Source organism: Pseudorca crassidens, chromosome 2, assembly GCF_039906515.1.
Source record: "Pseudorca crassidens isolate mPseCra1 chromosome 2, mPseCra1.hap1, whole genome shotgun sequence".
In the NCBI taxonomy this organism is placed as follows: domain Eukaryota; kingdom Metazoa; phylum Chordata; class Mammalia; order Artiodactyla; family Delphinidae; genus Pseudorca; species Pseudorca crassidens.
In genome coordinates, this window is record NC_090297.1 from 156,167,000 (window position 1) to 156,181,949 (window position 14,950).

The 14,950-nt window shown below is 38.8% G+C and overlaps 2 protein-coding genes across 2 annotated transcripts in view; both read right to left on the reverse strand.

Moving 5' to 3' along the window:
* OPN3 (opsin 3) overlaps positions 1–12,246 on the reverse strand; it is a 58,018-nt gene extending 45,772 nt beyond the window's left edge. Inside the window, 2 exon segments of the mRNA XM_067711175.1 lie at positions 11,599–11,972; positions 12,017–12,246. Of these exon segments, the coding sequence (XP_067567276.1) occupies positions 11,599–11,972; positions 12,017–12,246 (604 nt within the window).
* Positions 613–7,606, reverse strand: CHML (CHM like Rab escort protein). The gene has a single exon (XM_067729454.1). It carries the CDS (start codon positions 7,309–7,311, stop codon positions 5,356–5,358), a length of 1,956 nt encoding a protein of 651 aa, XP_067585555.1. The 5' UTR covers positions 7,312–7,606; the 3' UTR covers positions 613–5,355.
* Positions 12,247–14,950: the final 2,704 nt, after the last annotated feature.

The following is a 14,950-nucleotide window of genomic DNA, read 5'->3' on the forward strand; positions in this document are numbered from 1 at the left end:
TGTCATTTATATTTCTATTTCTAATCCCTAGAATAATTCAAATTCATAACCCACATTTGATGTTCAACTGATGTTTGTTGAATTAAATCACCTTGATTTGGATGTCTCAGACTAACAAGAAAGGGTCTGCCAGCATCCTCAGTCCCCTGAGATCTGTCCTTAACACCGGTCTCCCTGAAAGCACTCCTCAGACCCAGGCTTGGCCACTTCTACCAATCCAAACCCAACCTTCATTTCCCTGGCCTCCAAGACTCCAAAATGAAGTATGTTCTTGGATTAGGGGCCATACTTTAGTATATAATGTCTTCATGCTGATGTCCTGGAATGCATTAGTATCATTTCTATTATTTCTACCTCTGGCTCTGAGATTCCCATTTAAAAAATTATCTATCTATCTATCTACCTAGCATCACAATATACCTTATTTCTTAATGTTGGGCAACTGAGAAAGATGCAAAATCCATCTTGACCAAGAATTCCTTCCCACCAAGAGTCGGAAAACTTTCTGTCCATGTTTTTGGAGATTATCTTTTGACACTAACACTTGTATTTTTTAATTTAAAGGAGAAATTTAGAAGTTTAGAAATCAATAATTTTCTCACCAATTCAGTAAACCATTTTACCAATTAATCTTTTATTTTTTATTTCACACATCAGTATTTTATAGAAAAAAGAACCTCTTAATGTTAAACTAATTACAATGTTCTCTTCGGATTCTTTCCAATGTATAGATCTAAATTTTTACACAATCAGTAAATAATTTATGTTTTAGCACTTTCAAGTCTCATTTAAACATTTTCCCATATGGTTTTACATATATCAATACTATTTAATGGCTATATAACAGTCTATGATAGCAATAGCAATACATGAAAATTTACTTATCCAGTTCCCAATTACTGGGCTTTTTTTAAAACTCAAATGAATGCAATCACTAGAAATATCTTTATACAAATAGACTTTTTTTTCTTTTAAAATATTTTCCTGGGCATATGCTACTCAGAGTGAGTTAGAGCTATCAAAAGACAAATTGGTTATAGAGTTCTTATATTCTTCTAAATAGTTCTTCAAAAAAACTACATTAATATAATAATGCTACTGGTATGAGGATACATACAATTAAAATTTTTTTTGCTAATATAATTGCATGAACTAAGTCAAAGTTGCTCTAGTTTGCATTTTTAATATTAGTAAATCTGAATACCATTTTATTTCTATCTTCTTGTTTCAACTCAATTCTTTCATAAACTTGCCTAGTAAAGAGCACAAAGTCCTATGGATTTGCACTTACCTTTTAAAAAATATTGAGTACTTTATCCTTGTGTAATGCAAGTGGCTTATACCCCATTTCTTGTCTTCTTCCTATTTAGTATACATTTTTCATTTTTCTTAGTTGATCTCATCTACCTTGTCACTATTTTTCTTTGCCATAAAGTTTCCTTTGCAAAATTATTGGGATGAGAATTGTAGTCTTTTTATTTTTACCTTTATACTGAAGATCTTAATCTGGAACAAACTGTTATGTGTGAAGTGGATTTAATTTCTTTTTTTATACTTACATCCAGCTAATCTTTCCACAAGCAGTTATTATATATTTCTTTCCAATTGGTTTATTAGTCTTAAACTTTCTACTCAATACCATAGTGTACTTAGAAAAGATGCTTAACAGCATGTTTTAACGATCTGAAGTGCAAAACTCCCTTTTTTCCCAAGTTAAAAAGACATATCCTTGCTTATTTTCCTAAATTATTTATCACAATTCTGTCAAATTATATAAAGCATCCAGTTGGAACGTTAAGTGGAAATGTAGTATATCTACATACTAACTTCACCCTATTGCCAGTCCTTTGGACATAATTTCTTTTACATTAATTTAATCCTCATAATAATTCTGCAAAGCATTATTTCTATTTTATAGATGGTGAAATGGAAAGTAGGCATGATTTTCCCAAGATTACACAACTTGTAAGTAGTAAAGTGAGGACTCTAATTTTGGTTTTCAGATTTCCTATTTACTTCCTTTTCATTATACTAGGATGCAGTTCCTGTAACCTGCTTCTATATAAGCATCTTTCTTACCTCAATATAGTTGTATAACTTTCTTTAAATGGCTTGTATATGTTAATACCCAAACACTTTAAGTTGTAGTTTGTCACTGTTTGAATCTAGAAATAAGATTAAATTTATTTATTTATTGCAGTACGCGGGCCTCTCACTGTCGTGGCCTTTCCCACTGCGGTGCACAGGCTCCAGACGCGCAGGCCCAGCATCCATGGCTCACGGGCCCAGCCGCTCCGCGGCACGTGGGATCCTCCCAGACAGGGGCACGAACCCGCGTCCCCTACATCGGCAGGCGCACTCCTAACCACTGCTCCACCAGGGAAGCCCAAGAAATAAGAATAATTTTAAAGTTAAACACCCTGCAACTTCCTGAATTAGTCTTTTATTGTCAGCATGTTTATGATACTACAGGTTTCACCAGTTTAAAAGTCATGTCAATAGAAAATATTTGTGCTTTCTTTCCTTATCTTTCTCATTTATGAATGCTTATTAATGATTTATTACAATGACAAGCTTTTTCAACCATATATAAATAAAAGTAGTGCCAAGATTATTTAATTTTTGCTTGAGAAATGTTTCCTATGTTTTCCTAATAGGAATGATGTTAGTTCTTTTAGTAATTATCACAATGAGAAACCAAAAAAATCATTACCAGAGATAATTAAATAAAAAATGATGAATTTTATTAATATTTTTAAAGTTACCTGTAGTTAGTACTTTGCATTTTTACTATTTTGTTCTGTTGATATTGATTTAATGGTTATTCTGTTGAACACCAACCTTATAATCCTGAGTCACAGTAAATAATTATTTTTATGTTGTGTATCATTTGCTAATATTCTGCATTTGTTCAGAATGAGACCCTTTTCAAAATGCTTGACTCCTAGCATTGAGGCAATATTAACCTCAAACTGCAAATATTATATCATCTTTTGATACACAGATATTATTTATATTTTGAACATTTGAAAAAGTTCCCCAATAAGCCCATAAGGGTAAAATTCCAACTTGTCAGAAAATTATACTAGGTTATAATATCCTCTAATTTTCAAAATGCTTTTTATTGGTAATAACTTTTTTCATTTCCAATTTATTTGCATTCAAGTAGGAAACCAATATATTCATTTTCTTAGTTTTTAAAACCCTTATTTTATCTAATCTAACATTTTCCTGTTTCCATTATCTTTGGTTCTATCATTTTTTGCAGCTTCTCGTTGCCCTTCTCAAATTCTTATGAATAAAAATATTCATGATACAGAAATTAAAATTTTTCAATAGGTCTGGATTACCTTCACCTCCATTTCACTTAACATCTTAAATTCTTTTACATTTTAATAACTAATTTTTAGGTCTATTTCAGTTGTTTTGATAAGTTTAAGCCTTAGAATCCACCCAATAATAGATCTGCTAGATTCAAAACATATTAATACCAATTAATGACTTCTCTACTTCAGTAGGCTGAAAATTACTTAAATCTTTCTTGTTTCATTTTCCTCACATATAGAAGAACAACAAAAGACTATTCAAAGCATATTTTGGCCTAGTAACATTACTTTTTATAACACAATAATCAAAAGATACATTAAAAAGTATGATTTTGTTAAACCTTTAGACAAATTCTGCTTCAATGAGATCCATAGCTCTAAGCCATATTTATTTTTAATTAATCTTTATTTTCATATTTCTCTGACTCAATAAACCAAGAGATGTCTGCCTACTTTGATTAACTAGCAACGCTAGACTGGTTTTCATGAGCATCTTTTCCTTCTCCTACAGTACCTACACTCTTCTAACAGTTAACATCAGTTGAAAGATTTTGAAATCATGAAAGCCTGGATTCCAATGTTGGCTCTTCCACAAACCAGACTCAGAGAGAATTATTAAGTCTTTATTTTCTCTTTGAAAATGTATTCAATAATATCTGCCTCACAGGGTTGTTGAGAAACTATAATTAGAGAGCACAATAAGTGCCTAGCATATAGCAAATGCTCTGTTCCAGGACAAAAACTGTATTAAAAGGGCTTCCTATATCCTTTCCTATCCCTTCCTAAATCCTTCCTATAGGATTATCATTCTCTGTCTGAGGAATGGAAACAGTGACCTAAAGAGAAGGAAGTTTATTTCTTCTGACAGCTCCACAAGCTTCTGCTGCTAGAGTATAACCAGTTTTATGACTTCTGGTAGTTCTGGAAAAAAATGTTTTCTGTCCTCTAGATAACAGCTAAGAGGCAGGAGTTGATTACGAAGGCATTTACCTCATTATTTGTGGGGTGGGACACAACCAAAGGGACATGGCAACCCTCCTTTGATTCACTCCTATCAATTGTAGTGTTACTAATTAAAGTGGTGGAGTCAACAAGATGGTGTGCTTCACTTTCACTGAGAAACCTTGGGAAATCTATTTACAGATGGATTTTAAAAACCATCTGTAATCCCAGGTTAAAAATGCTTCACTCAGTTTCTCCTTAGCAATTTCAGAACAAGCATTCTGTAATATCTTTCCCTGGAGCAATTTATTTTTTCTTTAGCCTGAGTTACTTAGAAGTTCTTTTCTTTTAGGTGCCAGAGTAGTGCTCTTCAGAAATTTTCTGAAATATTAAACCAGAACTAATCTTTTCCCCTAGATTTTCTTTGGACTGAACCTCCCAAGAATGAGCTCTTCAACTACTAAATGAACTCTGACTCTTTTTGCAATGTATAAGACTGTGGTGGCATCACTGCCTCATTGGTTACAAGGCTCAAGTAGGAGAATTAAACTGCAAGATGTATTGTAGGCATCACCTTCACAAATAAAGGATCATACTTAATGTATTATCTTTATATTATAAAGAAAAGACCCACATAATTTCCTCTGTGTGTGTTTCACTATTCAGAGGTGGTAGCAACTGTACTAGCTACAAAAGTAATTAAAATATTCCTTAGATGTTATTGTTCTGTAGACAATAATAAAATCTGAAGATCAGCAGATACAATACCATCTTCCTTTAAGCACCATGGCTAATATGGAACCCTCACATATATACCCAGTACTAAAATAAAGCTAATCCTGTTTAAGATTCTGGCTCATGAAACCCATTCTGAAACAAAAAGAAGTCCAATAACTAATAAATCAATTATTGATAGGTTAACAAATACATCCAATAACTGAAAGTCACAAAGAGAATTATAGACAACATCTGCATGCCATTCATCAAATAACCATTTCTAATTACTCATATAGGAAACTGTCCTTTAAATGAGAATATTCTGATACTGGATGAAGGCCCAAAGTAGCATTTCCAGTTTGCTTTTTTTCTAATTTTGAAGGTGCTTCTCTGAGCTTTCTAGGTTTTTGCTTCCCTCAGAGGATTCTAGTTGGGCTATTATTATAGTATTGGCTCCAAGAGGCTCTGGTTGCTTATCATCACCATCAAAGAAAACGTCTTCTGGATTTGGAGGTGGGGGGCAGAATTCTTCACTTGGAAAGATCTCCTTGAAGAGTGTTTCAGCTTGCTTGACTGCGTGTTCATTTCCTAGTCCACAGTCAGGCCCAGTGCAGACATAAACATTGGAAGGTAAGCCATTATATGAGCTTCTGCTGACTCCTGAGGAATCTCTCATGTTAAAATAAAGAGCCCACAAGAGTCTTGGCTTTGCAAGTTCTTCCTTGTCTATTTCTGTTTCAGCATATGGGGTGAATAATTTCTTCACCACTGATTCTAAGTCTTCTCTTGCTGTTTTGGAAGATGAACAGGTCAGATGTACCAGACAGGTGTCTTTCATGCACGTCATGGTTGAAGAACACAATTCAGTGACTCGAACAGCACATGCTCCTGGTTCCACTGGAGGTACTATCAAAATGGAAATCTGCTGATCTGAATCTGTCTTTAGTATAGACTGATCCGTAATGAGCACTGCCCTGGATATCTGTTCGTACTGCACATTTGAGCATGTTTCCTCAGAAAGGTAACTATCCTCCACAATGAAATATTTAGCATTTATTCTTTGACCCAGGTGATCTATAATTGCTTTACATCTTCCAGATTCTTTGTCAACTACAAGGCATTGTACTTTATGGCGAAGACAATATATTCCACCAAAAACTGCACACATCCTGCAGAAACACTGGGGAATTTCTCCTTGGCCGTACAAGGGAAATAAAAAGGGAGTGTTGCCAAACTTTCCAAGACACTGAAGAAAGTTTTTTGTTGCTTTAAGGCCTTCTATTGTTGTGCAAGATGACTCTGACATCATTGCAATTGAGTGTAGTACAAAATGTTGGAGGCTGGGGGTTAATTTTTTGGTTTTTAAGTACTCTGAAAATGAGCATTGCGTGAAAGCTTGGTATTCATCAGGATGTTGTTCGTAGTCTAAACAAAATGTAAGAAATTTCATTAGCATCCTCTTTTCAACCATAGTGAGCTCTTTGCTATTAAAGACATCTGCTCTGGAGCAAGGCACCTGCTCTACTTTTCCTTCTCGAAATGCAAGAATCCTAGTGACATTTTTAAATTCTGCATAACGACTAACATTTGATTTGATTAAAAGATCAATTAACAGTCCTTGGGAATAAAGCAGCTTTGATACCAAATCAATATTAAACCTCCTGCCTTCTTCAACTATTTGAGAGTAAGTAATCCTGTTTCTCTTTGGTGGATCACTGTTGTCTTCCAATATAGGTTTGATTTCGTCTTTAGCACCATCTGAAACTCTGTGTTTATAAGTTTTATATCCACAATATTCTTCTTTCACCAAGGTTTCTGCTATATCAGTTACTTCTCCATTGTTTTCTGGAGTCCCTTTTGCAGGCACTTCATTGCTAGAAACATATAACGAGTGCATTTCTTCAGACAAGCATGCAGAATCCAGAGGTTTAATGAGGGTACTAGATGCTACCCAGGAAGGATTTTTCTGCAGATCATCAGTCTCTTCAATATTGCCATCCATATCCTGACTGGCATAACAAAAAACTTCTGTGTGTTGAATGGTTTCATCCTTCTTGCGAAGAGTGATGCCTTCTTCTGTTTCATGGATCATGTCTTGCCATGCAGCAGTACTTTCTTCCCCAATGTCACTGTTTTGCTGATATTCCTTTAACCAGGAGAGCAATCCTGAAAAGCTGAAACTAGCCCAGTTTCCTCCATAGTAACTTCTTGAATCAAGATGCAGAACCCTCTGACCACTTCTGGAACATGCAGCTGCAAGGATGGATTCAGGCAAACCTGTCCCTATTACAACCACATCAAACTCTGTTGGGAGCCTGTTGTCCATCCTGGGAGGTAAAGCGTCTGGTGACAACTTCTAATGAAGGAAATGTGTATGAACATAGGCTGAGGGCTCAGATAAGGTGTGAATATGCTGTAATAAAATCTCTCCTTGTGATATTCCAGATCATCCCAGACGTACTGAAGTTGCAGGTCCTAGGTGTTTAACTGCTACCCTTTTTTAGTATTTTTTTCTTATAGGTCAGTAGCATAAAAACATGATAAAGTACATCTAATCATATCTGAGAATACTAGAATGAGTGTGTCGTGTTCACTTCTGCATTTCATCTTAGCAGTGAATGTCAAAATGTATCACATGTGCATTTGTGACTGGAACTCTTCTCTGAAAGAAGAAAATTCAAGAAAGAATACAATTGTAAACAATATTAAGAGAAAAGTAATTTCATGCAACAGCAATTACAATCCAATGGAGCCCAACTTATTTTTAGGACATAAGCCTCTACTAAAGCAAGTCATTAAATGCTTTCTCACATCTTTTCTAATTTCCTGAAAATGAACAAAAGATACAGACTCCTCCAAATCATGTAATTCAACAATGAAGAATGGATAAAATAACATCCCACAAAAATAAAGAAGAATTAACATAATACACTTCTATAATTTTTGCTTTTAAATATCTGAATAAATGATATACAACTGTGAGATTAAATTGCAAGTAACATGTGGCTCCACTGTGTTTATGGAAACAGACTATATACAATGTGCACACTGTCATGATTATGCATACTTCTGTGTCAATACAGTCTGTGCATGCTTCTAGGACAGATGAATAGAAGATTTTTCCATGTCCCACCTACCACTTGAATCTTATGGGAGCAGCATGAGACTATTTCAACTGAATTAGCCATTCAGATTATTAAAAAAGGATTAATTCAATAATACAACTAGCATTTTAAAATATTTAGGTATATGAAAGAATTGGTCTACTGAAGGGAAAATATTTTTATAAGAAATCCTTATATGAATGTACATACGCACAGGTGTGTTTTTTAGGTATAAGTTAAAAAGGAAAAGTCCTGGGTCCATATGTTAAAATATCTTAACATAAAATAACACCTATTTCTAAAACCCAAGTCAACATAAGGTGACTTGCATTTTGCGAGACTCTAGCTCTGAGACCCTGAATCTCTGTCTTCCAAGATAAAGGGCTGTCCAAACACCCTCTGCCAAGATTAACATGTTTTTTGTTGTTCTTGTTTTTGAAGGGGTAGGAGGTGGTAGTGAAGAAAGTCTCTCCTGTCCAGCATCATCCTGATTATACTCCATGTGCAGAACACCTGTGTAGTGGTAGGTATGGCCAGAGGTGCAACAGCCAAAGGGTTGAAAGGCATACTCACCTGGAAGTCTTTAGGCTAAAGCATTACACACACATGCTAGGTGGCCTTTCTGTCATTCATCATTGCACAGTAAGAGTGAGTTTCTTGAGCTCTGATTTTTCCTACCACTATACTTACTGATCAGTGCATATTGGGTCCGCCTAGGCTAAGATGACTAATTATCCTAGACATCTGTAAAACAAGCTGTTCAACTGGAACTTAGATTAAATTGACTAATTCACTGAACTGACTGCTCAGTTTGAGATGGCAATCTTAATAGTCCTGTCTAGTCAAAGCCTCTGCCTCAAGAATATCAGGGATTCACTTGCTTTCAACATTCCCTCAGAAACAAGAAACTGAGCACAGAATGAAGTGGCTGCCAGGCCTACTCACATAAGTATGTGAGTATGTTTGAGTTACTTATTCTGCTTTCTTCCAGCAGGGTGTGCAGAGGAAGACAGAACCCATGAGGGTATGTGAAGAAGTGTAACCATAGTATGTACTTATTCTCAGTTTAGAAGGGGATACAGCTGAGGGCTGGGAGTAAGGGAGGGGATATAAGCTATAAGTGCTAAAACCAGGCACCTTCTAACCTATAGGTATCAAAGGAGTCCTCGTAATACAAAGCAGGACAGGACAACCTTAACACATTTAGCTCAACTACCCTGTAAAAAAGATGAGAAAACTGATGGCTGGAGAAATTAAGTGACTGGGAAAGTCCACACGATGGGTAGCCACAGGATCAAGAGTGGGACCCACTCTCACACCATCAGACCAGTGGTCTTTCCACTTGATGAAGCAGCCTCTCCAGAAGCCTCTGGAGCAAGCAGCCACTTTTGGTATTTTAAAATGTTCTGCCCCTTCAGTATACTCCATGGTTGGTTAGTTCTTCCTCAGGGATAACAATGAGGGAAGCATCCTCCCTCTTTTCATCTTTAACTCTTACCTAGAAGCACAGTCTTTTGAATTTACCCCAGGCAAAGAAATTCTTAATCTTTGCTAAGAATTTTTTCAGCTCCACCATAACCCACTATTGACTTGTCTCCCAGGGCTTAAACAAGACTCAGAACCTCTTGCCCCAGAGTTTCCACCTCTAACTTAGAAACAGGTTAAAGTCATTTTTGAAAGCACTAAAGAAATGCCCAGAGAAAGAGCAGTAGTCAGGCAAAATACTGTGTGGTGAACATTTCTAGCAGTCTTAGAAAATCCCTTCTGATTGGGGTGAGACCTAAGCAGGGATGATGAGGGAGGAAAAAGGATGGAAGAGACAAGGAGACACAGCAGGGTGGGGCCACAAGATAGAAGGGATGAGGAAGAAGGGGAATGCTGGTACTAATAAAAAAACTCAATATACCCCTGTTTTCAAATTCCCAGGCACCGAGTCAGGATAGAAGCTGAATTTCCCAGCACAGAAAAAACACTTTTTAAAGATAAGAACTTTAATGTCTGTGACCCAATTTCTGCTACTGATGACACTTTAGGGCTTGGCTTGAATTGCCCTCTTTAAAGCTTAGCCCTGCCTGAAACATTGCCTGTTAGGTATTTTAAATTAATACAAAGAGTGTAATCTATAGTGTGATCTATATCACCACCTTTACACACCTACAAACCCCTCCCAAGTTTCAAATCTTTGTATAAATGAAGTTCTCAGATAAGGGGTTATTGGGGAAGGGGTAGGTAGTATTAGAATATTATAATCATTGAGACAATCAAATAAATAAAATTATGATCTCTATTGCATTTTCTTGTTTCCCTCAAAATATAAAAGAAGAATCATAACAAATATAATATTTGGATTTGTCACCACATAGAAGGTTGGTGAATAAGAAAATACTTTTGATAACACTACAAAGATTTTATTCTCATAAACCTGCCAAGATAAAGGCAGTAATAAATTATCAATGGATTTCAGGATTCTTTTTTTTTAAAAGGAAATTTAAGACCTGAGAAATATATATTTCTATTTCAAATCTTTGTACAAATGAATTCTGGAGCACACACAAAAGAATACTTTCCTAATCTTAGAAAAATCACATCTTCAATGACACACTGGGTGGTTCATCCTTCAAAATGTCAAGTCTCAGTGAGACTTAAATCTTCCATATGGGTTAAGAGTATTGTATTCACAATCAAGTTCTACTTTAATGAAATCTACTGGCTGCACAGCTAATTATTTGTTCATCTGAGTTGGGATTCTCTGGGCCATCTGCAAACTCACCTTAGATTTTGGTGTGCTGGAAACTATAAGGGGTATAGTAAAATAGCTAATAGTAAAAATAGCTAATAGGGCACATGCCAATTTGCATTCTGAGGACCTGAATAAAACGATCTCACTTCCTAGGAAGCAGTCAAAGGTTTACAACTGCTAATGGGCAAATTTTTCAAAGAATTTACACATTACTACTACGTTAGGTTTCTACCTCTCACTTTAGGGAAGTAATATAGGAAATAGATCTTTCCTCATCACCCTCTCCAACTTTCACAAATCAAACACTTTCTTCCTTGAATCTCTTAACTCCACAGCCCCTCATTTCTTTCCTCAAAGTGTAAAAGCCATTGTCTCGTGCCCTGTCGAATTAAATTAGGAGATGAAAGCAGAGAAGCGAGATGAGCTGCACAGCGGCCAGAAAGGGGTATGGAGAAGGTGGGCACAGGGGAGATGGGGCTGCAGACAGGCTGGGGTTTGGGTTGGCGTGAGGCCTGGTGAGCACAGGGAAGGAGGGAGATCAGCGAGTGCTGGAGGAGAAGAGGTCGGCGGGGAAGATGCAGAGGTGGGGGGAAGCGGGTGAGATCAGGGGGAAGGCGAGGTCACAAGGGAGGAGGTGAGATCAGAAGAATAGAGGTAGGGGGAGGTGAAGTCAGGGGAGCACCGCCGCGAGGTTGGGGTCCAGGAGCGGGAGGGGGCGGGGCCGGGGGCAGGAGGCCGCAGGAGCGGGAGGTCTACCCCGGCCACTCACCCCACAGGCTGTTGCTGAAGCCGTCCCACACGCAGTTCGTGGCGCCCCCCACCACGCCGCCCCGCGGGCGGAACGCGAAAGCTAGCGCGGCCCGGAGGACGGAAGGTAGCAGGTTGCCGAGGCCGATGTGAAGCAGGAAGAGGCGGGCGGGGCTGCGGAGCCGCGGGAACTTGAGGTAGAGGACGAGCACCAGCAGGCTGTTGCCGACGCCCAGCAGTCCCACGGAGCCGAGCAGAAGCACCAGGAGCTCGTAGGCGCCCTGGCTGACAGGCTGCGTAAGCCTCGGCTGCCCAGGCCACAGCCCCTCGCCGCCCTCCCAGCCGGCTCCGCCGCCGCCGCAGTGCCTTGCCGCGTGCAAGCCGGGCGCCGGCGCGCTAGGTTATGGGTGGGGCGCAGAGCGCTCTGAGGTATCCGTCACCCACTCCGGCCAATGCGCGGGCAGCTAGATGCCGCTCGGGGCCCCTTCCCCGCCCCCGGCGCGCCTCGTAACCCCGCCCCTTCCCGCCATTGTAGTCCCGCCGCGACGCGCCTTGTAGCCCCGCCCCTTCTCGCAGGCAGCGGAGTCCCTGCTTTCCAGGTTCCTCTTCCCTCGCCCCCTTCCGGTACCCCGGCCCCACCCGCCCAGTCAGTGAGAGACGGGAGGCACATCAACCACCGTGATTCCTCACTCCGCAGCTTCCCCCACCCAGCTGGAAGCCCTCTTGGCGTTCACCACCCACCGACTCATTCAGGAACATTTATGGGCTCCTGGCCCACCACGTGCTCATGAGGGGTTTACACCGTCCTTGGCTTCTCCCTCCCCAGGAAGCTGTTACGACCCGCTGCCAAACGGAGTCGCACACTTAATGCAAACCCAGGCCACACCCCAGGCCTGACCATATTGTCCTTCATGTCCTCCCTGAAGTAGCAGTGGATACACCCTGTCGCTAAGGCCCTCACTGTGGCGACCCCCCAGGCTGCGCCCTCAAGCTCCAGACCATATCTAGCAGGTGCAGAGGTGGTGCTATACTTGAAGCAGCACATTTCCTCTGGCCTTTTACACAGTGAAAACAGAGGGCAAGTCAAGCACAGGTCCGTGAACTGATCAGTCTTTGCAGGGCTGCGCTGCTGCCTCTGCACAGGCCCCAAAAGGGCCCGAGGGGATGCAGTCCCTAGCCAGACCTGCAGCCTTTCCTGGGCACTGCTGGCTAGCACAGGGTCTGTGCAAGGGCAAAGTAATGGCCCTCCACGAAGGTGTGTGCCTCCTCCCATCTCCGTTCAAAAGATCGGTAGAGAATGACTAGCCTCAGTGAACCATTACAAGTTCCTTGGGGGGTAAAATCTGATCGTCAGGGTGCATTGAGCAATAGCTGAGGGGCAGTGTGCTCCGTCCTTAAAATCTTGATTTGTCACTAAGGCTTCCAGTCTGGATTTGTCTGTGAGACTGACTTACCCACTTCTTTAAAAAACTCATTTAATTTTGTGTTTTAGATTTATGCAACCATTTAACAAGTTCTGTTTGTTTAATGTCTATGGCATTTACTGACTAGTCCACAGTAAGGTCTCAATAAATATTAGTTGAATGAATGAAGGAGGACTCATATTCTTTCCTAAAGCATTCATTCATTCATTCATTGGTGCTGAGTCCCTGCTCTCACAAAGCTTACATCCTGGTGGTATTAGGAGAACAGATGATTATCAAATAAGTACATATGTAGTGTTGTGAAATGTGACATAAAGAAAAGTAAAGCAGAGAAAGGGTATTTCGGAGGGAGGGGAGAGGTTGTTATTTTGTACAGTGTGGTTACAGATAGCCTCACTGAGTACTGCAGGTACAGGGTAGATGTAATGGGGTGGGACTGTGCTTGGCATATTGGAGGAAAAACAAAGAAACCAATGTGGCTGGAGTGGAATGAGAATTATGAAATAAGGGCAGAGAAGTAGGTGAGCAGTGATTGGCCAGATAATGCAGGTTCTTGGCTATTTTAGTAAAAGGACTTTGGCTTTAGAGTAAAGTCCAGGGCAATGCCTAAGCAAGAGGAATAATATCAATGAAGGAGAAAAAAGGGAATAAGAGGCTTCTGGCAAATGTTTAAGAATTTTGATAGATTTATTTTTATAATACAATGAACTGTTAAGGTTATTTATTATACTCGACAGAAACGGGTAATGATACTACAAATATTATTCACTTTGTCAGTAATGATATATGTTTCTATTCATTTTCAGAATTATGTAATCGTAGGATAATGCCAAAAATACTACAACTTAAAAAGCAAGTGCAGTACTGGCATAAGGACAGACTATGTAATGAATAGAGATTTCAACAAGGATGCCAAGACTACTCAGTGGGGAAAGGACATTTCAATAAATGGTGCTGGGAAAACTGGATATCCACATGCAAAAAATGAAGTTAGAACCTTACCTTATACCAGATACATAAATTGACTCAAAGAGCTAAACTTAAACGCTATAACTATAGAATTCTTAGAAGAAACAAAACATCTTCATGACATTAGGTTCAGCAATGATTTCTTGGATATGACACCAAAGGCATAGGCAGCAAAAGAAAAAATAAATTGTACTTTTGTTCATCAAAATGAAAAACGTTTGTACACTATCAAGAGAGTAAAAAGACAACACACAAAATAGGAGAAAATATTTTCAAATAATATATCTGATAAGGGATTAATATCCAGAACACATAACTCATACAACACAACAACAAAAAGCCAAACATCCCCAATTCAAAAATCGTCAAAGGACTTGAATAGATATTTCTACAAAGATACACATACAAACGGCTGATAAGCACTTGAACAGATGATCTTTAGTTATTAGGGAAATGCAAATCAAAACCACACACCCACTAGGATGACTATTATCAAAAAATAAAAACAACAACAACAAAGAAACTAAAAAGTGTTGACAAGGATGTGGAGAAGTTAGAACACTGCTGTGCCGCTGGTGAGAATGTAAAATGGTGCAGCCACTGTGGAAACAGCTCGGTGTTCCTCAAAATGTTAAACACAGATTTTTTCATATGATCCAGCAATTCTGCTCCTAGACGTATAGCCAAAAGAATTGAAAACAGGGACAGAAACATGTATTTGTACACCAGTGTTCATAGCAGTAGTATTCACAATAACCAAAAGGTGGAACTAGACCAAATGTCCATCAACAGATAAATGGATAAACAAAATGTGTTATGTACATACAATGGAATATTATTCAGTCATAGAAATAAATGAAATTCTAATACATGCTACATCATAGATGAACCTTGAAAACATTATGCTAAGTGAAATAAGCTAGACACAAAATGACAAATATTACAGATTCCTCTTATACGGGGTACCTAGAATAGGCAAAT